At 34.0% G+C, this 26,373-nt stretch overlaps 1 protein-coding gene across 26 annotated transcripts in view; it reads right to left on the bottom strand.

Moving 5' to 3' along the window:
• Positions 1-26,373, bottom strand: part of BAZ2B (bromodomain adjacent to zinc finger domain 2B) — a 432,513-nt gene that overhangs the window by 85,637 nt on the left and 320,503 nt on the right. For all 26 annotated transcript variants that reach the window (XR_004271241.1, XR_004271240.1, XM_032286284.1 and 23 more), the window contains 5 exons: positions 13,856-14,066; positions 6,472-6,564; positions 6,295-6,356; positions 2,354-2,419; positions 286-351 (listed from right to left, as the gene is read on the bottom strand). Coding sequence is in view for 24 of the 26 variants with exons in the window: in XM_032286284.1 (XP_032142175.1) it covers positions 286-351; positions 2,354-2,419; positions 6,295-6,356; positions 6,472-6,564; positions 13,856-14,066 (498 nt within the window). In the remaining 2 variants the exon portion in view is untranslated. The remainder of the gene's footprint in view (positions 1-285; positions 352-2,353; positions 2,420-6,294; positions 6,357-6,471; positions 6,565-13,855; positions 14,067-26,373) is intronic.

Consider the following 26,373-nt stretch of genomic DNA (forward strand, 5'->3'; position numbering starts at 1 on the left):
CTAGCAAAACTACATACAGGTATTAAGTAACAACTTGCATTACTGATTTGATGTCTCCTATTTAAAGAGCTCAAAGCATTACAAGAAACCCTGCATAATAAAATAAAAATACACACACAATATACATACATATAAAAACATGTATTATATACATGTTGTATTTGCTAAACATATTTTTGGACAGTCATGTTGAAGAAAGCTTTTTTTTTTCATAAAATTGATGCTAGTATAATGTATAGTTTTTATTTTTCAAAAATAAAAACTCTGATTCTCATCTAAACTAACCTTTATTCGTTTCTCGGCCTCCAATAATTTGGCATTTGCCGCTTCTTCCTTCTTTTTCTTTTTAGCCTGTGCATGCAAAACAGGTCTCAAAGTCATGCAACAGCACCACTACAACTTGCAAATAATCTCAAACTTGAAATGAAGCTACACGTCTCTCAACGTACGAAACAATATGTAACATATATGTAGACAATTACAGATTTCCCCCCAGTTAACATTATGTTTAACATAATAATTTTGTTTCTAATTTATAGATTAGCATTGGAATACACAAAAATTTCTTAGATTCTTAAGAATATGGCAGCTTTTCTTCTTCAAGCTTTGTTAAAAGTCTGAAATAATTGAGTGTTTATGGTATTTTACCGTAAAATTTAATCACAGAAAAATGATTTTATGTCATATTGTTTTTTTGATTTTAAAACTGTAAAAAATTTAGAAAACATAATGGATTTTAACTGATAGATAAAAATTATTTCAAGAATTAGTAATATTTCAGAATAAACATGTTAATGTTATTTAAAATTTTTAAAACTTGAAAATTTGAGATAAAGAAATTAATCATTGGTATATACCTATTAAATGACGCATATTAAGTCTGATTTTCCCTATCTCTGTATATTGTGGTTAAATTCAAGGTGTTTTTTTTTAACAGAATGAAAACTTGTAATCTTATCTTTCATGAGGCACAGTCTATTAAGATCACTCTATTTACCAAACATAAGCTTCAAAATCTTAAAAGTCATTAACTGTGTAGAAGTTTCATCACTACCTAGCGGTTGTCAGTTTACGAAAATATTTTCAATTTTTAAAAACTAATTTGAAATGGGTAAGAAAGTATGTATTTGTAGAAGGAATACAACTGTAACATAGAAAACCTCAGCTATCTGGAGCCCTCAGGGAATAAACTGTTCTATAAAGCAGCAGTTTTCTGAATGGTGGTGAAGTTGTAATAATTTTAAACATGAAAAGTTTATTTTCACTATTTTATTTGGAAATACTTTCGAGACATACCTGCTTAGACACAGTACACTAAACATAATTTGGCATTTTCTTGATGACTCAGAGCAATTATTTTGAACATCAGTTATTATACTGTACCACTCCAAAGAGTAATGCCTTTGGGCTATTAAGGTTTTGAAAATTGCTTGCTATTCAAATGAAAGATTATAGGGTATTCCCAGGCTTTTCAGTTCCTATGTATGCTAGATGAAGTTTTCCTGTACTTTTCCTTTGCTGTTTTTTACCTATGACTTTTGCTGTTGCCAATAGGTGTCCTCTATCTCTACTCTAATCAGTTTGCAGGGAAGAGGGATATGCTAGAAACCAGAAAAACAATCTGATAAAACTTTGTACATTTAAAATTTACTTTTACTTTTCAAATGTTTACTTCTGTAAACATCTGTTTCTAAATTAAAAGTAAATATCGTCGTCTAAGCCCTAATGATTTTTCTTTTGTTGTTTACTCTTATAAAAGTAAAACATTTTAGTACATGAACTTTATGACAACTCTATTTTTTTTTTTTTTTTTTTTGGAGACGGAGTTTCGCTCTTGTTACCCAGGCTGGAGTGCAATGGCGCGATCTCGGCTCACCGCAACCTCTGCCTCCCGGGTTCAGGCAATTCTCCTGCCTCAGCCTCCTGAGTCGCTGGGATTACAGGCACGCGCCACCATGCCCAGCTAATTTTTTTGTATTTTTAGTAGAGATGGGGTTTCACCATGTTGACCAGGATGGTCTTGATCTCTTGACCTCGTGATCCACCCGCCTCGGCCTCCCACAGTGCTGGGATTACAGGCTTGAGCCACCGTGTCCGGCCTATGACAACTCTATTGACTGCTCACAAGTTTTCCTGTCTCTTGTGTCTCATTTTGTACATCTTTACTGTTAGGATTAGATTACCTTACTAAATAAGGCTCAGATAAAGTTTTACTCTATGCAGAATGTTTAAAGAGAATATCTGACAAACATATTAATTTGTGTGAGAAAACATGCATGCAAAATTTTTATTTTTGCAGACTTTAAAATATATGGCTATATTACTTTAATTATATTAAATTTAAGAATTCTACCTCTAGAATTTGCTGAGCTCGAAGTTCTTTTTCCATTCTGATTTGCTGTATTCTCTTAATTTTTTCCTGTAGGAAAAGTTATGATAACTTCAGATAATAAAATAAACTGAGTAAAAAGTGTTTGAGTGGAATCAAATAATTGAAGTTATAAGCACAAAGTTACCAAAGGTTGAATATAAAAATTTAATTATTTAGTATAAAATCATATATATTTTCATGTCTTAAGTTAATATGATTTGATAAAGTTTCTCATAGTAATTTGTAAAATGTGAATGCTAAATAAACAGCAACTCAGTAAACCAAGTTGATTAAACTCATATAGCCTGAAGAGCTTTATAAATATTTGCAATTACAAATAATACTTAACTTGAAATAAATATAGGACTGAATAGCAGAAAAATCACGTATCAGCAGTCAGAAAACATAAGGCTAGTTCCAGATTACAGTCATTTATTGAATGATCTTAAGTAAATAATAACTATTCTTCTATAAGATAGAGAGGTGTTCGCCCTTTCTCATTTGCCATGATTAAATAAAGTGTTTTAAAAAGTATATAGTGACACAATTGTAACATTATTATTAACAATAATTTCCATTCTAAAATTTATTTTCACATGTGGAACAGCACAATAAAACATTGCTTTTAACTACCACAATTAGCCCATTTCAGAAATAACCTGTAACATTATTTAAAATTAATTAATTATAATTTAACATTCCAGGGAATTATATGCAGGACATAATTGGGGTACACATTGTCTAAATTTAATGAACTGGTTATTGGATATGTTTTCTAACTTAGTGATCATATAAATTTTGATAAAAATTTATATTGATTCTAAAAATTATCTCATATGCTCTAAATACATTCTTAGCAATTTCATGTTCCTTAATCCCTTCAAAAGTCCTAAATTGGCATTGATGAGAATAAATACAAGTTAAAAAAGAAAATTCAAAGTTTCCCATTTGAAAATTTTACTTGTCCTAGAATTTCCAGAGCCAACAGATTTTATACACCTGTATTTCAAAAAGCCTGCTCCCATTTCCAGATGCTAGTTGTACCTACAGAAGCTACACTTTAATATGCATTTTAATTTCTTTTTATATACACTCATTGATTCCCTGTAGGAGCCTACTGCAGGATGATGAAATTTTAGGAATTACTGTTCTGATTTCACAAGACTGATCACATTCTTTGACCTTGGTGATACTATCTTAGTACTGAATATTAATTGTAGGTTGTCAAAAATAAAAACCCCACAGTGGGCTGGGTGTTGTGGCTCACACCTATAATCCTAGCATTTTTGGAGGGCGAGATGGGCGGATCACCTGAGGTCAGGAGTTCAAGAAACGAACAGTGCTAGGTGGTGAAACCCCATCTCTACTAATAATACAAAAAATTAGCTGGGTATGGTGGTGCATGCCTGTAATCCCAGCTACCTCGGAGGCTGAGGCAGGAGAATTGCTGGAACTCGGGAGGTAGAGAATGCAGTGAGCAGAGATCGCACCACTGCACTTCAAACTTGGGCAACAGAGGGAGACTCTGTCTCAAAACAAAGCAAAACAAGCAAAACAAAATGAAACAAAACAACCCCCCCAAAAAACCCCAAAGTGTATCCTTTGTGTAATTTCCAAGTCTTAGAAAAGATTGTATTTAATTCATATTTGAAGTATTTATTAGAATTAGAACTTGAGATCTGAGAAAAGTATACTCTTGATCTAACTTTTCTGCTCGTGTCAATCCTAACTTTATAAAGCGCTATGTTTTCAAGTCAGCAAAAGTCACTTGTTCTCCTATGCAGACAAATAGGTAGAGAATCTTGGGACTTATGAACACAGTTTAAAACTTTACCTTAACTGCTGAAGTGATTTTTATATATATCCATTATGTGTGTGGTAGGGCTATCATAAGCATGTAGATAAACATGGTAAATTAAAATAATATAGGTTAACTTTATAATGTTGAGTACTCAACCACTGAGCCAGTCACTTTATATTTAATATCTTGTTGATCATTAAAAAAAATAGGAGAAGCTTAAATTATCTTCTTTTTACATAAGAGAAAACTGAGGTTCTCAGAAAGTAAATATTTTGCCTAAGTCCAATGCTTAGTAAATACAGAGTTCTGATTAGATCACAATGCCATTGTGCCTCCTGCTTTGCAAGAATGTTTCTGAAATCTTCCAGAAACTGCCTAAAGAACTATCTGGTGATATTTTTAGTCCAGTAGGTAGAAAAAATAACCCAAAGGATGAAAACACATGCTACTATTTTATTCTACATTGAATGCTGAGCTTAAAACAGACCCTATATAACAGATAGTATGAGTATAATTACTCTATACTTTGATTCACTTTGTTGAATCAAATAAACCAGATAGTATTCTGAGATTGGCCTCAGATAAATATCTTGATAAATATTAAGATCAGTTCATTTGCATTAATGTTGCTGGAAACTTTGGAGCTCAATGCTTTTTCAATGAGCAGCAAAGACCATGTGGATTTAGGTTGTAGCTACTGTAAGACTTAAGGATCATAAAGCTGAATTTAAAGTGCTGACAACATCTAATGAGTCTCCAACCATTAGCAAATAGAATAAGCTATAAAACTTTTAACATAGAAGTATAACAGAAACAACAGTATTTCACTTAAAATGAAATATGAACTTATTTTTACATATATACTCTTTAGTAAATATATTTTAACGAATACATTCATTAACCTATTTCAGATCAATCTTACAATTTCTAGCAGTCACAATTAACAAACTAAGGATGGAATTCAAGTTTACAACTGACTACTTTAAATTACGGTGGTAAAAAAGTATACTGTGTAGTTGGGACGTTTTATATTTATCTTTAAAAAGTTGAGCATGTGTTTTGTTGCCAGGCACTACAGTGGGCACTTTACATTCATTATGTCATTTATTCAGATATTGCAGTTAACTTATTTTATGATGGAAGAAACAAAGACTTACGGGTTAAGCCATTCATCTAAGCTAACAAAATTATTAATCAGCAGAGTCCATATTTAACTGTAGGCTGCCTGACTATAAACTCTAAATCAACTCTATATCAACTTCTCTAGTCATATTACTTTAGATAATACTGGAAGAAACCTTAGAGATAATCACATCAAATCCAACCTAAGCCATTTATTTAGCTGGTATTTATACAGTAACATAATTGATTTCATTTCATTCTCAGAAATAACTACTTGCTACCTAACATTTTTAAAAGAATAGTATTTTCTCCCTATTTGCATTCTGCTTTAATGTTACCATGAGTATGAGGAGATGGAAGAGTAGTTTACACATTCTCATCTAAAATAAAGCTGAATACCTTCTCATGTAATTTTCACCTATGAAAATTTAAAAATGACTTCTCTTACCTAAACCTAATTTTGAACACTGTATGGGGAGAAGTAGTGTAGATACAAAACAGAGAACTCTGGATATGCTATAATAATGCGCTTATCATCTTTTTTTGAAGTAGTAACTTTTAAGTAACCCTGAAAGCATTCAGAAGCAATGAAGGCAAATCTTATTTTGTATAACTTAAACTTAATTTTCTACTAATATTTTACATGTTTAAGAACAAGCTTTTATTAAAATTTGAACATTCGAGCAATATACTTCATTGATACACTAATTTAAAAATTCTGAAAATTCTTCAAGATATTAACTTATAGTCAAAGTCTACCAGGATATTAAAGTACTTATTCAAATTTACTGTTTGGTAATTGTTTCTTTAAACACTTTGAAGTAGAAGACTTTATTAAAAAGTAAGGTAAATTTTTAATAGAGGATAGCAACTTTCTAAATAAGACACAAACATTAGTGTGAAATATAGTTATTTAAGAAATAAAAAATAATGTACATTACTAACAAATCCTCAAAGTAAGTCCCATATTTTAAAAGTCAGTTCCAATGTATACACATACCTGCTGTTTCATAATCTTTATCTGTTCTTTTTGCTTTCGCTTCTCCTCAGCAGCCATTATTGCTATGACAAGAAACCAAAGGATAGATATCATCAAAAAGGGAATGAAGAAAAGAAGCCTCTTATGAATTCCCCAGTACTGACTCTTCAAGTTCATGCTATCATTTAAATCACTCACCTTGCTGCTTTTTGGCTTCTTTAGCAACCCGAGCCTGTTCCTGCTTCTGAAGTTTTCTCAAAAGCTTTATTTGTGCTGCTTGCCTGGCTATTTCTGAAAAACACAAAATTTCAAAGAGTATTAACAACTTTTTATAACTGCTAACCTAAAACAATAACTGTGTGAAAATGGTATCATCATAAAGGATATAATATTTGAGAAAATTGCCTAAGGTCAGACAGATACCAAGTAGGAGAGTGGTATGATAGACAATGTCATGTTCATTCCGATGGAAACTGTCAAATTATTTCATCAAATTTGATCCCATATATAGGACTACATAAAAATGATGTTTCTTTTAATCTGTATCAGAGAGGCTCATTTAAGTACATTTTTTTCACATTTCAAGTAAATCTCACTTAGTGGGAAAATAGCTGCTAATACTGTAAGAATTGTAATGTAGCTTCAGTCTTAACATAAAAAAAAGAGAAAGACTCCCAATTGAGGGACGGTGGGGGGTGGGAAGCTGGGGAGAGATAGCAAGGGGAGAAATGCCAGATGTAGGTGATGGGGAGGAAGGCAGCAAATCACACTGCCACGTGTGTTCCTATGCAACAATTTTGCATGTTCTTCACATGTACCCCAAAACCTAAAATGCAATAAAATAAATGGGAAAAAAAAAAGACTCCCAATTAAAACAAATTCAAAGTTCCCTCCCACCCAAACTTCATATTTCAATTAGCTATAAAGGTTAAGTTCCTGAATCCAGTGGTATTTTCATGTATGAAGGAGAGGGACTAAATCTCCCAAATAAAATAAATGCAGAATGTCAATGACTTTTAAAGACAACCTAGTTCTTATAATTTTCAAGGACACATGTATGAAACTAGGGTAGATGAACAAAATTAATGGCCCCAATTCTTCATTCCTCCCTTTTCCATGCCATTTGTAATGGACTTTGTACCAATTCCCATCAAGAGGTGGAATATATTTTCCTGTCCCTTGATTCTGAATTCAACCATGGGATTTTCCATGGTTAAGAGGATGTTAACAGTAGTGATAAAAACAGAGCCTGAAAGTTTAGTTGTATTCTTTCTGCTTTTGCTCTTGTGCTTTGCCCAATACTGGAGATATGACTTGAAGGCTAGGTTACTGGAAGACTGGAACACAGGGAGCCACGTGACCCCACAAATGTGAACAAGTCCAGCCAAGATAAGCAAAGCTGCTTAGCTAATTTCCAGCTGATTTCATCTGCACAAGTGATTAAGACAGTGTTGTATGCTACTAAGGTTTGGTGATTGTTACTGAGTACTACTGTGGCAAAGGGTATAACGGATACAGAAACCATGTAATACCTTTGCTTTCTTCTGCTGGCACACTTGGCCTGAATACCTCTAACTCTAAAAGTGGTGTATAATATTACTCATATAATTATTTTAGAAAGCATCACTTTATATTAGACATTGTTATAAACTTTGTAGCCACTGAACAAATAAACCTAAATTAGATTTATTGACAACTAATATAATTGCTAACACAAGAATCACTTTGAGCTCTAAAAATTTCCACCATTTATTGACTGCAGGTACTGCTGTGTTACGTTTACATCGCCTTGTTTAATGTTCACAGCTACATTATAAGATCAACATTATTGCCCAGCTTACACATAAAATAACTAAGGGTCCTACAGGTTAAACAGCATAGCCAAGAAAAAACCCAGGACTGGCTGGGCACGGTGGTTGACGCCTGTATTCTCAGTATTTTGGGAGGCCGAGGTGGGTGAATCACCTGAGGTAAGGAGTTCGAGAGCAGCCTGGGTAAAACCCCCATCCCTACTAAAAATACAAAAATTAGCCAGGTGTACTGGTGGGCACCTGTAATCCCAGCTACTTGGAAGGCTGAAGCAGAACTGCTTGATCCTGGGAGGTAGACGTTGCAGTGAGCTGAGACTGCACCACTGCACTCCAGCGAGACTCTGTCTCAAGAAAAGCCCCAAAGAAACCCCAGGACTTTCTGATTCCATAGTCTATATGCTACTATTTCTAAAAATTCTTTAAGCAAACTTTGAATGCCTTAAGATTTTAGCTAAGAACTTAACCCTATGTCCTCATAACAGCGGAAGTAAAAAGTTGGTCACTATGGTCAATTTTCTATCACTGAGATTTTTAAAAAGGAGAAGAGATGTAAAAAGGTCTGACTTCATCTAGTAAACTGGAAGTGTTAATGAAAAATAAAATGGAAGATGATGATAAAGTATATCTCCAATGTCCCAACCATTTTCAATATTAGGAGGTTACAGGCATCATCAAAAACTTCTGGGTCACACAGAAAGGATCTTCTGTTCACTAAATACTCTGGGGCATAAAAACTTACAAACTGACTTGCAGGGTCAGCAACATTTGATAATAATATGCAAGAAGAATATTATTCTCATCTATAATAATGCCAGATAAATATTTATTTAAGAATTGAAAGTTTTGAACTATCCTATAGAAGCCTGTCTTGAGATGTAAAGACGTGCTGATAAAAACGTTTCCTAGAAAATGTCATAAGTATAATCTTTTGCTCCAAACTAAACCCATATTCTCTAATGTAAGTTTAACTTTAAATAAGAAAATTCTATAAAATACATAGATCATGTTTGTGTGTGAGTGTATCAGTCAATTTCAAGCCCTACACGAGTACACCATAATTTTTATTTGTTTGAGACAAGGTCCTACTCTGTAACCCAGGTGCAGTGGCGCAATCATAGCTCGCAGTAGCGTCCAACTCCTGGGCTCAAGTGATCCTCTCCCCCGCCCTTAGCCTCCTGAATAGCTAGACTACAGGAGTGCACCACCTTGCCCAGCTAATTTTTTAAGAATTTATTTTTGTAGAGACTGGTCTTGCTTTATTGCCCAGGTTGGTATTAAACTCCTGACTTCAAGCAATCCTCTCACCTCAGCCTCCCAACCTGCTGGGATTATACAGGCATAACCCACTGTGTCTGGCCAGTAATTTAAAACATCTTTGGGGCAAAAAAATTTAAAAGTTCAACTCGTATCTTTTTAACTTCAGTAAGAAATATAGCACTTTAATTAATCATTCAAAATTTACACAGCTTTTGGGAAGCAAAGGCAGGGGGATCATGAGGTCAGGTGTTTGAGACCAGCCTTGCCAGCATAGTGAAACCCCATCTCTACAAAAACACAAAAAAATTAGCTGAGTGTGGTGGTGCACACCTGTAGTCCCAGCTACTCAGGAGGCTGAGGCAGGAGAATCACTTGAACCTGAGAGGCAGAGGTTGCAGTGAGCTGAGGCTACATCATTGCACTCCAGTCTGGGTGACAGAGCAAGACTCTGTCTCAAAAAAAAAAAAAAATTACATAGTTTAAATTTTATATTATGGGCAGCTGGAAAAGAAGATGACATGAAAAAAAGAAAAAGGCTGGGTGCAGTGTCTCACGCCTGTATCCCAACACTTTGGGAGGCCAAGACAGGTTGATCAACCTGAGGTCGGGAGTTCGAGGCCCCCCTGGCCCACATGGGTAAACCCCGTCTCTACTAAAAATACAAAAAATTAGCTGGGTGATGTTGTAGACGCCTGTAATCCCAGCTACTTGGGAGGCTGAGGCAGGAGAACCGTTTGAACCTGGGAGGCAGAGGTTGCAATGAGCTGAGATCACACCTTTGCACTTTTCAGCTTGAGCAACAAGAGTGAAACTCTGTCTCAAAAAAAAGGGAAGAAAAAAAGACAGTATAGAGGAAAGACAATGATTTAGATACCTAGAAAAGTTCACCCAAACTGTAGAAATAAACTGCTTGCAATATATTCTCATTTATTTGGATTTTTTGGTTGGTGAATATATTAGAATTACCTTTTGAAATATTAATTTGAAAAGTATCTTTTGTGAATTAAGAAACTGCCCACTTTAATTTCAAAGATGAAGTTTATTATCACATAGAATAAGGGATATTTTGGATGTAACTCGTTTCTTTGATCCTAAGATGCATTTTTAACAATTTTGACATCTCTAAGGTCAGAAGGTATCTGACAACTGGCTGCACTTTCCCTTCTTAGTGTACACCTTAAAATAGTGGTGCATGGTATAGATTACTTACCAGCATCTCAGTTTCTATCACATATGAAATGAATAGATGCTACTTGATATTTTGGAAAATTTGAGATATTAATAGTATCAATCAACAAGTAGCTTTATATAGAATGAAAATCTTTATCATATTCAAACTTAGTCTCTATACTCTGAGAAATTAGAGCTCTCATTTCACAATGTTTGGATGCACATTCAAAACTTACATTTATCTCACTATTCTGAAACTTTCTTCAAATTAAGTCTGATTTTTCAGTCTAGTTGATCATAGTGGGATATAACAAAAACAACTTCTAGAATTCTCTCAAGATAATCCCCAAAGTTTAACGTAGAAGGCTTTTAGCAATGAAAGGGGTAATAAAATGCTTCACTTTTACTTTCTCTTCTTCCCAAGAAAAAATGCAAACAATATTCCATACACTTGTAAATATTATTTACTTACTGTTAAATAATCTTTACATACATGTTGAGAAAGAGCACATGTAATATACGATAAGATCAAAGGTAACAGAACTTGCAAAATGCAATCCAATATATTATAACAAGGGTAAACTATGTAATTGAATACAAATCAATTTGAAATCTGGAGAGAGAATAAACATTCAGTAAAAGTTGAATAATTCTACTTTGTTACAGCAAAAATATAATTAATTTTGCAAATTTAAATTTGCTATTTTAGGCCGGGTGTGGTGGCTCATGTCTGTAATCCCAGCACTTTGGGAGGCCGAGGCAGGTGGATCATAAGGGTCAGCCTGACCAACATGGTGAAACCCTGACCCTACTAAAAATACAAAAATTAGCTGGGTGTGGTGGCAGGCGCCTGTAATCGCAGCTACTCGGGAGGCTGAGGCAGGAGAATCATTTGAACCTGGGAGGCAGAGGTTACAATGAGCTGAGATTGTGCCATTGCACTCTACCGTAGGTGACAGGGTGAGATTCTGTCTCAAAAAAAAACAAAACAAAACAAAACAAAAAAAAAAACCAATCTAAATTTGCTATTTTAGATTCTAACTCATAATGATACTTAGATACACCAAATACACATAAAGAGCCTATTTTTGGTTATCAGTTATTTTCAAGCTTTCTTATTTCATGCAAACAATGTCCACATTCCCCATCATTAAGCATTATTCAGAATAGTCAATAGCTTACTGACAATAACAATTTTTAAAACCCATCTATGTCTGTAGATTTCTTGACTTTTTATTTTTAACCGTCACCAATAACTCTTTGGGATGAAAGTCTTATAAGAAACCAAATAAAATTAAAAAAAATCTGACTAGCATACTGATATTGTTTCGCTCTGTGTTTGCACCCAAATCCCATCTCAAACTGTAATCCCCATGTGTCAAAGGAGGGACCTGGTGGTAGGGGACTGGATCATGGTGGTAGGGGTTCCCCCATGCTGTTCTCATGATAGTGAGTTCTCACAAGATTTGATAGTTTTATAAGTGGCAGATTCCCCTGCTCTCTTTCTCTCCTGGTGCCTTGTGAAGAAGGTGGCTGCTTCCCCGTCTGCCATGATTATAAGTTTCCTGAGGCCTTCCCAGTCCTGAGAAACTGTGAGCCAATTAAACCTCTTTCTTTTATAAATTACCCAGTTTCAGGTAGTAACTTTATAGCACAGTGAGAATAGACTAATACAAATACTAAGACAAAAAAAATTTGTATGATATTAAGTTATATGCTAGGCAGTTAAGCTATCAATCAAAGAGTGAATTAGAGACAATATTTGCTTGCTATCTAAAAAAACTTGAAAATGATTTGTGTAATATGTTTAGGTATAACATATGTTTAGATATGTGTAATATATATTTAATATAATTGTATGATAGCAAAGATCTGGAAATAGCTTAAACAGTCATCAATAAGAGAACAATTCAAATCCGTTTATTTTAAAAATCAGAAAGGATATATATGTATATATGAGTGGTTACATGTGTTTGTATTTGTGTATATATTTCTGGAAAGAGTAACTATTCCACTGACAAGAATCAGAGTGTCTTTTATTTTATTTATTTCTTTAGAGACAGGGTCTCACTCTGTTGCCAAGGCTAGAGTGCAGTGGCAAGATCACAGCTTACTGTAATCTTGAAATTCCTGGGCTCACAGGATTCTCCCATCTCAGCCTCCACAATAGCTAGGATTATAGGTGTGTGCCACCACACCTGACTGATTTTTAAATTTTATTTGTAGAGATGGGGGTCTTGCTTCATTGCCCAGGCTGGTCTTAAACTCCTGGCCTCAAACAATCCTCCCATCTTGGCCTCCCAAAGCACTGAAATTACATGTGTCTTTAAAGCATTCTGTTCTATGAGTTTTGTCATGAATATTTGTTTTATAATACAAACAAAGCAGTAACAGAGAAGTCGTGGTATTATGATGGTGTTTATAATACATAGAGATAAGTCTTTTATGCATTTCCTTCACGTTTTGCTTATTTATAGGGATAATAACGAGAAGTAAAATTCTGTGAGATTTTTAAGTCAGTTTTCACTATTAATCCTTTATTTTACTTTGTTATATATCTTTGTGTATATGTCTTGCAACTATAAGACATCTACACGTATGTTGATATATTCAGACAGCCTTACGTGGCTTCACATATGTAACTAGCAACTATTTTACTAGTTACTAGCAACTATTTTACTGGTTTCTATTTTACTCATCCTTCTCTTTGCCATACATAGCATGGGAATTTGATATTGGGAATTTATGTATAATGTCAATTTAATAATACAGTTTAGGTTATTATGAGCAGTTTAAGCTTGATAAATGATACCTTCTGCTTATCTTAAAGTAACTTTTTGATTTAAATGTATTAATTTGGTATTCTGAAAAAATATATACTAACTATATCTGGACTATGGGAAAACCCGAACTAAAAGACTGGGGTTACTTACCAGTAATTGGAGTTCTCTGACTGAAAATTTACTCCATAGATCCACATATTTTGGAGTTATTCCCATGTACCACCTCAAGGAATTGGGAGCTGTTAAAATGAGAATTTCCAGAAGGTTGGCACAACCTTAAGGCATGTGCCAAGTGCTGGTTGATTCCCTTTCTGTGCAAGCCTCAAAAGCTTAACACCCACCTTTGTTCTAATTACACAGGACAGTATGTGTTTATGAGTAATGGTTCTTGAAAGATTACCTAATCAAAGAATTCCAGTTACCAGTAGGGACTCCTTATTTCTTCATTTTATTCTAACATAAACATTTACTTTTTAAAAATTGAGAGCAGTATCAATCCTAAGTCAAAAACATTTTAGTATACTTTTTAGTAGGTTTATTAGTGTCAGACACGTTTCCTACCTTGAGCTTGCAGTTTTCTTAGCAACTTTGCATCTGTGTTATCTAGGAATTCAGCACTGCCAACATTTGGAGGTCGACCCTTCCGACGTCTCATCCTGGATTCCTCTCTTGCTCGCTGTCTATCTGGATTTGGTGGTCTTCCTCTACGACCTTCCATTGCCCTGATACGAGGAATGACATCCTCTTCTTTCAAAAGACACCACTGCATTCCCTTTTGATTAACATTTTATAGAAATAATATATTACAAACAAAATCAACACGAGAGACCAATATGTCAGAAAATTCTACTTAAAAATCACATACATTTAAAAATGTATAACATTGGTATAAACTTTAGGAATTTCTTTTGTTTCTTTTTATGAGATGGAGTTTTGCTCTTGTTGCCTAGGCTGGAGTGCAATGGTGCAATCTCGGCTTACTGCAACCTCTGCCTCCTGGGTTCAAGCGATTCTCCTGCCTCAGCCTCCCAAGTGGCTGGGATTACCGGTATGCGCCACCACACCTGGCTAATTTTGTATTTTTAGTAGAGACGGAGTTTCTCCATGTTGGTCAGGCTGGTCTTGAACTCCCAACTTTAGGCGATCTGCCCACCTTGGCCTCCCAAAGTGCTGGGATTACAGATATGAGCTACCACACCCAGCCAGGAATTTTATTTTTAAATTAAACTTAGATGTATAATTGTTTATGGCTTTTGGCATATCTTTAATATTCTTATTTTAATGACTTAAGCTTTATTAAATATATATAGAGATTTGTATTTATATCTATAAACACAGAGATATACATCATAATCACACTTCCTGAACTATAATGACCATTGAGTTAGCAGACATTTAAAAATATTAGTTGTGCAATGATGCCACTATAGATTGATCTTATTGGGTACCAGTTAAACCAAAACACTAAGCTACCTAAATAATAGATGAAAGTTTCTCTTAATAAATATTACAGCTAATAAATTAAGACAGAGAGAGTTAGAATATCAGCATTCCGCAATACCTAATGAATTAGTGGACCAAAGCAATGAACTTGAATGGTTGCCTATCATCAAAAAGAGACACAACCAGACAGCTGTTAGCCTCCTCATGGAGGCTCATACAATCACCTATAAAGTAGTATTGCCCCTCACACATAACACACAAAAATCAAACCTGGATTTGATCAGCCTGGGTGACAGAGTGAGACCCTGTTTCAAAAAAACAAAAACAAAAACAAAGAAACAAAACTCATATACCCCATAAATATATATACCCTCTATGTACTTATAAAAATGAAAAAAATTCAAAAGAAATTACATATTAAAGTACAATAATGGTACTATGGTTATGAGTCCTTATCTTTTAGAAACACAAACAGAAACATTCCTTCAACAAATTTTGGAAGGGAGAAGTAGATGAGGGTACATGTAAAACAGTATTGGTCAAAACGATAATTCCTAAAGCTTATGATGGGTACAAGGTATATATTATCAGTCCAACTACCTCTGTATATATTTGAGATTTCCTATGATAAGCCTCCTAGTGGAGGCACACACCAAACAATACTAGTGTATTATAAAAATAAGCGTGCTTAGCACATAAATACATGTATCGTGTATGTGTCAATCAAAACAAAAACAGTATGTTATATTACCTTCTAGTCCAAAACAATATATTCGGATATACGATACATCTTTTTAAAATAACTGTCTTATTTCTTTTTAAGAGTTAATTCCTTCAGTATGAAGGTTCAGGAAAATTTTAAAACGTATTTTTCTCTAAAAATATCCCCAAAGTAGAAATTTTGGTTGAGTCACTAGAAGAAACCGTGCAACCAAAAATAACCCAAAGTTCTTGAATTTTACTTAATACCATAATTTGCCTAACCTGGGGTAAGAAGTCTATGACTATTGCAGTTAATGGGTACTAAATTGTACATGATTATGGATAATAGCTACATCTCACATTCCAAGTATTGTGTTTTGTTCCAGATACTTTGAATGCACATTAATCTTCACAACATTTCTATCTCATATGGTGGGCTTTTTTGTTTTTACATTACAATTGAGGAGATTTAGGCTGAGTGAGGTTGAATAGACAGCAAAGAAACAGAACTGTCATTCAAACTCACGACTGTCTCACTCTAAAACCTGTGCACTTGACCACTGTAAGTACTTGATGTTATAAAGATGTTCTTTTACTTGATAAATGACGGACCACAACATTTAGCCATGAAAGCACAGCCAAGATTATGTTAAGACTGTCAGAAAAAATTTAATGCATACGTTCATACATATATATTTATGCTAAAAATAACATCTACACTAATTCCTTTCAGTAATTCTTATGTTAAAAATATTTTTAAAAATTAATTCTAAGGAAAACGAAAATTTTTTGCTGAGATTCCAAATGAAGTCAATAGAAACGATAGTTGTACGAAGTGTATTTTTAGGCCAAAAGCCACTGAAAGGGAAGACATCAGAATAGTTTCATGTTAGGTTATGTTCACTACCATGGGAAGCTTTTGATTAGTTTAGGTTTTCATTTTTTTATTATGTTCTTAAGCACCAAGGCAGCATGTATTATATAAATTGAAAAATATAAAAGTGACATTCATGACACTTTGAAGAGTGATTAATAAAAGCCTGTAAACAAATCTGTATTTGGTTTTTAAAGTATCTTATTAATAATAAAAAATTTTTGGCCAATATTTTAAAGTTTTATCAATGTTTCTTATCCAGATACAATTTTTACATAGTTACATTTTTATTCAGCTAGTAAAATACACCTGTGTCAAAAGAGGAACAAAATATGTTGGTGCCTAAAACTTACCAGATAAATATAGTGATCATATCATTCACATTTTTGCCCTTGGCATTTAAAAAGTAAATGCTTCCTAATGAGACTGCATATATTGAATTATTTATAATATTTTCTGACACCTAGATTTTAGAAAATGAGAAAAGAATCATTAGGAAAATCTGACACTTATACTACAGCTTTAATTCACTGAAGAGACAAAGTAATTGTGGGTGACAACAAGTAGTATTTTTCTCAATAAACTTTTCCTCAGGAAAAGCAAATACAGTTTATGTCATTTTATTCACATGCCATTGGCTTGTCAATCAGAAATTATATATCAAAAGAATTTAATTCTTTTTTCTTGATTTCTAAGACTTAAGATAGTAAATACTGAAAATAACTGTTCTTGACTAAGATTTTAAAAATATGGATAAGAAAAGATGATCAACAAGATGGAGATGGCAGAATATTATGTTTTTGTTTTTTTGAGACAGAGTCTCACTCTGTTGCCCAGGCTGGAGTACAGTGCCAAGATCTCGGCTCACCGCAACCTCTGCCTCCTGGGTTCAAGCGATTCTCTTGCCTCAGCCTCCCAAGTAGCTGGGATTACAAGCGCCCACCACTACACTTGGCTAATTTTTGTATTTTTAGTAGAGACGGGGTTTCGACATGTTGGCCAGGCCAGTCTCAAACTCCCGACCTCAGGTGATCCGCCCGCTTCAGCCTCCCAAAGTGCTAGAATTACCAGCAGGAGCCACTGTGCCTGGACAAGATTATGTTAGTTATATTATTCTAATTCTGCTTTCAAAAGTTGCTAATTTGTATTCTTAGTGAATAATACATTCAGATCTATAAATACTACAAAGAGAAAAAAGGAAAAAAGAAAAGGGTTTATGTTTTATTTCAGAAGACTGAATAATTCAGGTAAATAAGTTAATGAAATAAGTGAAAGTACACTGTAAAGTTGTACTATATTATAAAAATGAAGTTTCCACTACTTAAATATTTGTTGAGGCACCTTTACTCTGAGCAAGGCATAACATTATCTAAAGATGAGCTACAGAGAGTCCTTTTCCCTAAAGAACCACATTTTTAGCAAGGACCTTAGGCTCAAGTCTATTCTAAGGCAGGTGACCCTAGGACCACACCCTGGGTAGTAATGTATTAAAAAAAGAGTTTAGATGTTGGGAGAGAAAGTTGTCTAAACTGTCCATATAAAAATTATGATGGCCTTGGATTACAGCACAGGAGTTAGAGCTGGAAAGGGAGACGAATAGTACATTGGTCTTTCAGGAGAGAGAATGGACTGAAATTGAATACTGCCTGGATGTGAAGCAGGAAAGCCTGGATGTAACTCAGAAAGGCAGTTAAGGTTTGGAATAGTTTCTAAACCACATGAAAAAGGGAAATACATGGCAATGAGGTTTTTTTTACTGAATACATAAGGATGGAGAAATATTTGAGAAAACTGGTAAATTTATTTGCTCAATTTTTTTATGAAATAAACAGATTTTTAAAGAAAGAAAACATTTCTTTTTAGTGTGTTCTTAATTCTGTATTCAGAAATTCAAAAAAGATCATGAAATTTATTTTAAATATGACCTTCCTATTTCAACATTTCTGTTATATAGTCTTCATAAATAAATGACTTCAAAGGATAGGTGAACCCTTCATGAGCAACTGGTTTGTCTTCACCTAATCTCAGACAGTAAATTGCCTAATTAACTGGGTTTCCCATGTCTCACTGAAAGCTAGAATAAATATGTGGTTTAGCAGCCACATGTTTAGATCTTAATGGGATGTGTTCTCAAGTCTCATTCCTGATTCAATTTTACTTCCTGGCTTGTCTTCTTCTTTTGTTGCTCCCACTTAAAAAAAATACTTGTAATCTGATTTATTTTTGGTGAAAAGCAGTATATAATTACGTAAAAGCAGTAAACCAGTCCACCAAAAGCCGAATAGCTGAATGATTTATTTGCCAAGTTATGGATGACTTTTTTTTTTTTTTTGAGACGGAGTTTCGCTCTTGTTGCCCAGGCTGGAGTGCAATGGCGCGATCTCAGCTCACCGCAACCTCCGCTTCCTGAGTTCAGGCAATTCTCCTGCCTCAGCCTCCTGAGTAGCTGGGACTACAGACACTCGCCACCATGCCCAGCTAATTTTTTTGTAGTTTTAGTAGAGACGGGGTTTCACCATGTTGACCAGGATGGTCTCGATCTCTTGACCTTGTGATCCACCCGCCTCGGCCTCCCAAAGTGCTGGGATTACAGGCTTGAGCCACTGCGCCCGGCCGGATGACTTTTTTTTTTTAACTTTTAGTATCACCAAGACTATGATGCAGCAATGTCACCATGGATTTATAGTCCTGTGCCACTAGATGTGCAGCTTCCCAAGTTAACATATGAGATGTTTAGTACTGTACTTCTTGAATGCTCTGTCTTATATAAGTGAATGGACAGACTTTCCCCTATTCTTCTCATATTTTTCTGGTTTGAGAACTATATCTATCCTAGTCCTTGCTTATGGCAGTAAAACAGTTGTGTATGTTTTAAATACAGATTATGGCAATTGGTGTGACAATTTAAGGCCAATTAGTAATTCAGTGGATTGATCATTTACCAAATTGATTTCTGGTTAAATAATTTTCAGTAAATTTAATAGCTTGAGTAAACAAAGTTAATTTTTTACTACCTTTCTTTTTGAAATTATACTTTCAGAATCCTTTACTTCCTAATTTGTTTACATGAAACCTTTAGAACATCACACCTAAAAGCATATAGATCTTAAAGACCTCTTATATATATTTACATTACAGATGAGAGAAGTTAGCTACAATGTTTCAAAGTAATGTAAGATACTAAATTACCCTCCTAAAACTAAAAAAATTCTTAGGGCATGAGCAAAGAAAGGGTATCAGATATTTGTGACAAAATTTGGCAATTCATATAAAAAATTAACATCATGAGGAAAAAAATCAAAATTTTGTTGGTTCCTTATGCCTATTTCACAGTTTAGTATTATGTATATTTCTAGCTACTTAACAGTGCCAGAGGTAGGTAGCAAGAGGATGACATATTATAAACTTTATGACAGATATTCTTAAGCCACCCTACTCATATAGCTTATTATACCATACACTACATAGCACTTAAAAGATGTGAAAGAGTAAGAACCGTGAGGAAAGGTGTCATCTGTTAAAAACAGGTGAGAAAGACGTGGTTTGATACAGTTGTTTCCACAATGCTGGCTACGCTTTCTACTTACTCATAGCATGTCATCCTCTAATAGTCACGACTTTCTATCTCCTCCTCCTATATCTTCCTCCTAAAATCCTGGATTCATATAGTTGTCCTCTTAGTACAGGCCTTGCCTAGCCACAAAAATCCTACCTGGTAGATCAGTGACATAAATTTCCAGACTTTTACATTTCTGGTACTGATCCTTCATGTTTCTCAGTGTCCATTCGTGCCCACAGCTATGTTGCATTAGGTGTGACAGTTAACAGCAGAGCTGAATTAGAACTCTGGTTGTTGACTCCCAATCTTTTATTCTATACTTAACTCGAAATAATTACCAGCATTATAAGTGTGCCAGAAACTGTGTGTTGCCTACCTTATTGTGAAGCCTCCTCTTACTCCTTATTAACAAAACCCTAAGTTTTAGCTGGGCAGCATTGTGCCTACTGTTTTATCTTCCCCAGAGAATAAGCTTCTCCAAACCCATACTCATTTTTTTGTACTCTTCAGTTTCTCTAAGAACACTAGCTTCTCCTCAAAGTCAGGCTTTCAGTTTCCTTTCTGTACTGAAGTGTGTTCACAATTTGCTCTACAGTAAAATGCCTTTAGGGGACATTTATGTGGGGAAAAACATGCCTGGCACTTTAAGTGTTTGCCATAAATATTTATTGATTAAATGACTCAGAACAAAGGCTCTTTTCGGTAAGAACTGTAGACATTTTACTTTTTATGGACTTGTACATTTTTAAAAAGAAGAAACGCTGTACTTCTTTCTAAATGCAACATCTCAAAGAAAATAAGCAACATTTTTCTGAGTCATTTTAAACTTGCTTCTTCTTTGTATCTTTCAATTTTATGCATTTTTTTGGTCTGATAACAACAGACATTCCACACAATGCTTCTAAACCACCTGGTTAAAAAAAATAAAGTCTTTATGCTTAGATATATAGTTTTCTACAATTCAAAAAAATGCTTTTCAAGGTAGATCATCATATATTTCAAAATAATATGTCATTAACAATTTATTTTGATGTCTTCCTCTATTCCTAAGTAATATGTAAATATCTCTTACCTTAGTATTGTATTTAGGTAAATAAAAATAATGCTATTTTATTGCCAGAATATGTCTAGCTCAACCTTACTTTCTTTTATTCTGACAATCAAACACAAAGTAAAATAAAAACAATGACATTTTATTCAACAAGTTTTTTATAATGTGACAAAACAGAAATCCAAAGGAAATTTATTTACCTTACACCATTTTCAAAGGGGTTTCTAAAACTGCTAACAGAAATCCATTAAAAGGTATCCAGCCAGTATAGCATAGACTTATAAAGAGTACTATAATTGTTTTGTTCCATGAAGTCTATATCACTCCTCTAAAATCAAGATTTTTACAGAAGCTGTTAAGAAATGTTTGAAAACTATCAGTAGATGCTGAAAAGTAGCTGACTCTACAAATTCCTCACTACATCTGTGGACCAAAATAGATAAAACTGATAATGAATACATTAAGTGTATCTTATTCCCTATTTCTTTCTTTCCTTTTTTTTAAAATTAGAGACAGGGTCTCAAGTCTGTCACCCAGGCTGGAGTACAATGGCATGATCATAGTTCTTTGTAGTCTCAAACTCGTGGGCTAAAGCAGTCCTTCCACCTCAGGCTCTCAGGGAGCTGGGACTACAGGCATGCACCACCATGCCCAGGTAATATTTTATTTTTTGTAGAGAAGGAGTCTCAATATGTTGGTCAGGCTAGTCTTGAATTCCCAGCCTTAGGTGATCCTCTTGCCTCAGCCTCCCAAAGTGTTGGGATTACAGGTATGAGCCACTGTACTGGGAGTTTTATCCCTATTTCATTTGTAATCCTATTTTCTTGAATTAAGGGCATCACTTCTTTTTAAAGGTATAAATTAGACTGTTGTCCTTCAGTTAATGATCAATTTACCTAAATTTTAATAAATATATGCTCATATACCTCTCATCTTATTGTACTATACAAAAATTACTTAATATTTTCAACAAGTGTGTGCTGTTAATATTAATAATTTTATATATATATATATATAATCATAACTTAAGCCCAGAAATATCTTGAAGCAAACAATGATTATCTTATGCAAAATATCCATGGTACTCAACAACAACAACAAAAAGGCATCCAAATAGGAAGAGAGGAAATCAACCTATCTGTCTTAAGATACAATGATTCTATACCTAGAAAACCCTACAGACTTTGACAAAAGGCTCCTAGGACTGATAAATTCAGTAAAGTTTCAGGATACAACATCAATATACAAAAGTCAGTAACATTTCTATATGCCAATAGCATCCAAGCTGATAGCCAAATCAAGAATGCAATCCCATTTACAATAATACCTACAAAAAGAATAAAATACCTAGGAATATAGCTATCCAAGGAAGTAAAAGATCTCTACAATGAAAATTACAAAACACTGCTGAAAGCAATCAGAGAAGACACAAATGGGAAAATGTTCCATGCTTATTGATAGGAAGAATCAATATTGTTAAAATGGCCATATTGCCCAAAGCAATTTACAGATTCAAAGTTTATTCCTATCAAACCACCCATGTCATTTTTCACAGAATCAGAAAAAACTATTATAAAATTCACATGAAACCAAAAGAATCCGAATTGCCAAAGCAATCTAAGCTAAAAGAACAAAGCTGGAGGCATCACACTTACCTGACTTCCAGCTATACTACAAGGCTACAGTAACCAAAACAGCATGGTACTGGTACCAAAACAGACACACAGACCAATGGAACAGGACAGAGAACCCAGAAATAAGACTGTACACCCATGACCACCTGATTTTTGACAAAGTCAACAATAACAAGCAATAAAGAACTCCCTTATTCAATAAATGGTGCTAGGATAACTGACTAGACATATGCAGAAGATTGAAAGTAGACCCCTTCATCATATACAAAAATTAACTCTACATGGATTAAAGACTTAAATGGAGGATCTAAAACTATAAATTCCTCGGAGCAAAACTAGGAAATGCCATTCTGAACATCAGCCTTGGCAAATAATTTATTACTAAGTCCCTAAAAGCAACTGCAACAAAAATAAAAATTGACAATTGAGACCTAATTAAACTAGAGCTTCTGTACAGCAAAAGAAACTATCAACAGACAACCTACAGAATGGGAGCAAATATTCACAAGCTATACGTCTGAAAAAGGTGTAATATCTAGATTCTATAAGAAACTTAATTCAACAAACAAAAAATAACCCCATTAAAAAATGAACATGAATAACATTTCTGAAAAAAGAGATATACATGGAGCCAACAAATACACGCAGAAATGCTCAGCATCTTTAAACATTAAAGAAATGCAAATCAAAACCACAATGAAATACCATCTCATTCTGACACTAGTCAGAATGGCTATTAAAAAAGGGTTTTTGAATTACGGGCTTTTTTCTTTAAAAAATAATATTAAAAACAAAGAAATTCTTAAATGTAAGAAACAATGATTTTATCTTTTCTGAAATAAAATATTGATGGGCTGCTGTTTCTCTTTCAGATTTATCACAGGTTGCTGTATAGACTTTGGGGTGAGGGGACTTGTTTGTTATTTTCAATTAACTTTTTTACTTCTTTAGTATTTAATGTTGAGATTAATGGCCTTAGATGTAAATTATACTTCTGGAAGGAATAAATCATTTTCTCAATAAACAAGAGAAAAACCCAAAATTCTGTACTGCAGATATTATCTTCTAGCAGAAAGTATTATCTCCTAAATTTTACACGTAAAATATGGAGAACTGGAATTCCACTGATATAATTTTTGTAATGTGTCAAGTAAAATTAGAACATACAGAACTATTGTTGGGGGTTTAGGGATATGTTTTAAGGGGAAAAAGTCTGGGCACAGTGGCGCACACCTGTAATACCAACACTTTGGGAGGGCAAGGCTGGCAGATCATGAGGTCAAGAGATCGAGACGATCCTGACCAACATACTGAAACCCTGTCTCTACTAAAAATACAAAAATTAACTGGGCTTGGTGGCATGTGCCTGTAGTCCCAGCTACTAGGGAGGCTGAGGCTGGAGAATCGCTGGAACCTGGGAGGTATAGTGGATAGTGCCACTGTACTCTGGCCTGGCGACAGGGCAAGGCTCCATCTCAAAAACAAAAACAAAAAAACGAAGAGAAAAAAATGATGAAGAAACTATATTTCCCTGGCAAATGTTTTAATAGGAGAATAGAGTCGTCCCTTGGCAAACAGGACCCCCCTCTATGAATACCAACATCTGCAGATATTCAAGTCCTTGAATAAAAATAACACTGTATTGGCATATAACCTATACCTACCTTCCTGAATACTTTAAATCATCTCCAGATTACCTATAATATCAAACGCAATATAAATGTTACCTAAATAGTTGTTACATTATACTCTTTAGAGAATCATGACAAGGAAAAATGTCTGCACATGTCGAGTACAGATACAATTTTTTTTCCTGAGTATTTTCAATCCATAATTGGTCGAATCCACAAATGCAGAAAACACAGATATGGAGGGCTGACTATACTAATGGATCTGCAATACAGCATTTCATTTGCTATCAGACACCCCAATAGACATATGAAGCTTGGAAAACTATAGTTGTAACACTTAAGATCATTTTGTACAATTTCCATGTATTTGGAAAACTATGATTTCTCAGCCTTTTTAGATTACACAGAATAGAAGTATTTACTTTTAAACGACAGGAAATTTTTTTCCTGTTGTTGTTTTTTTAAGACCAAGTCTCACTCTGTCACCTAGGTTGGAGTGTAGTGGCTCAATCTTGGCTCACTGCAACCTCTGCCTCCCAGGTTCAAGCAGTTTTCCCTGCCTCAGTCTCTCGAGTAGCTGGGACTATAGGTTCCCACCACCATGCTCAGCTAATTTTTGTATTTTTAGTAGAGACTGGGTTTCACCACGTTGGCTAGGCTGGTCTCAAACTCCTGACCTTAAATGATCCGCCCACCTTGGCCTCCCAAAGTGCTCAGATTGCAGGCATGAGCCACACCTGGCCTGTTTTTCACATTATATACATAAAACAAGCAAATATTAGAAAAGATACAACACGTAAAAAATGTAGAAGGCAAAAAAAAAAAAATCCATTATCACCATTACATCCATTATTAGTTTTGACAAATTTTCTTCTAGTCTTTTAATATGCATTTTTTTAAACATGTTTCATCATCCAATCACTTATACAATTTGCATAAAAGCAGATCTATTGTAAACATATATGATCATCATTGTAGCTTTGTGCCACACTATATTTTACATCTTCTACAAAATTTAGGGTGATCAAAATTATTTCACATCATAATTACTGTAACAAAAATACGTAATCTTGGTTTTCACAGAAAATTCTTATATAATGATATACATTTCCAGTTAACCATATGCTTATACCTATGAATCATATAATCCAGTATATAGAAATACACATGGTTTTATAACTTTATGCATTTCTAATTAATTAACTAGAACACTTTTTTGGATGACTTACCTTTAATTGTTCTCTAAAAGTATCCTGAAATCTTGTGTACTAATTTTGGTTTTAGCTAAAACAAATGCTCTGAAAATTACAAATGTTTTCCCCTAGCACTCTGCTGAAATATTAGTGGCTTAACATATTTGGCTTTAGTAATTCATCCTATTTCCTTGATTGGAATTTATCTCAACAAGACAATATGCATTTGGAAAACACTGATTATATTTAATAAAAAGTGAATGGATGTCAAAGAACATGCTACTCTGTGTAATGAGGCTTTTTAGATTAGGTCTAATTGTCACTGATATAAAACTAAAAATCCTTTATGTGATAAATAGCAATTAGCTTTCCTCTCAGAACAAAAATCTAGTGAACTTAAAATCATAAAGATATCTTTGGCATAAATAATACAAGTGAGAATCTGACAACATGAACCAAAAATTAAAAAAAAAATTTTTTAAGTTTCTAATATGTTTTAGGGCTATAAAACTGATTTAGTGTACATAGAATGTGTAACACTGTGGTTCACTACAATTCTAAGAATCTGGTGACAGATTTAGTCTAAGTCAAATTTTTTTTTTGCTTAAAAAGAAAGAAAAATAGAAAACCCTAGAATATATTTCTATATATTTCTATAAATCTCAAAAAAACACATTTTGGCATTTTAGAAATACCAATAAAGAGACAGGTAGATCTGGACATAAATTCTTTCTTTAAAAGTCATGGACTACAATAGAAAATAGGTTACATGATCTACGCAAAAGATTACTTTTTTAGAAACCTTGAGTTCTAGTTATGTCTCATCCTTGTTGATGTTGTGTGACCCTAAAAAATTCATTTAAGCTTCAAAACTCATTCGCCTAATTTTAAGAAACTCTTGCAGAATAAGGAAGACCTTTTCCATTTCTAAATTGTAAAATTAAAGGGTAAGATAGGATAGAAAAACCTGCCTATTCACAAAATTTTAATTG

This window comes from Sapajus apella, unplaced genomic scaffold (assembly GCF_009761245.1).
Source record: "Sapajus apella isolate SASKATOON/1434 unplaced genomic scaffold, GSC_monkey_1.0 scaffold18, whole genome shotgun sequence".
NCBI lineage: Eukaryota > Metazoa > Chordata > Mammalia > Primates > Cebidae > Sapajus > Sapajus apella.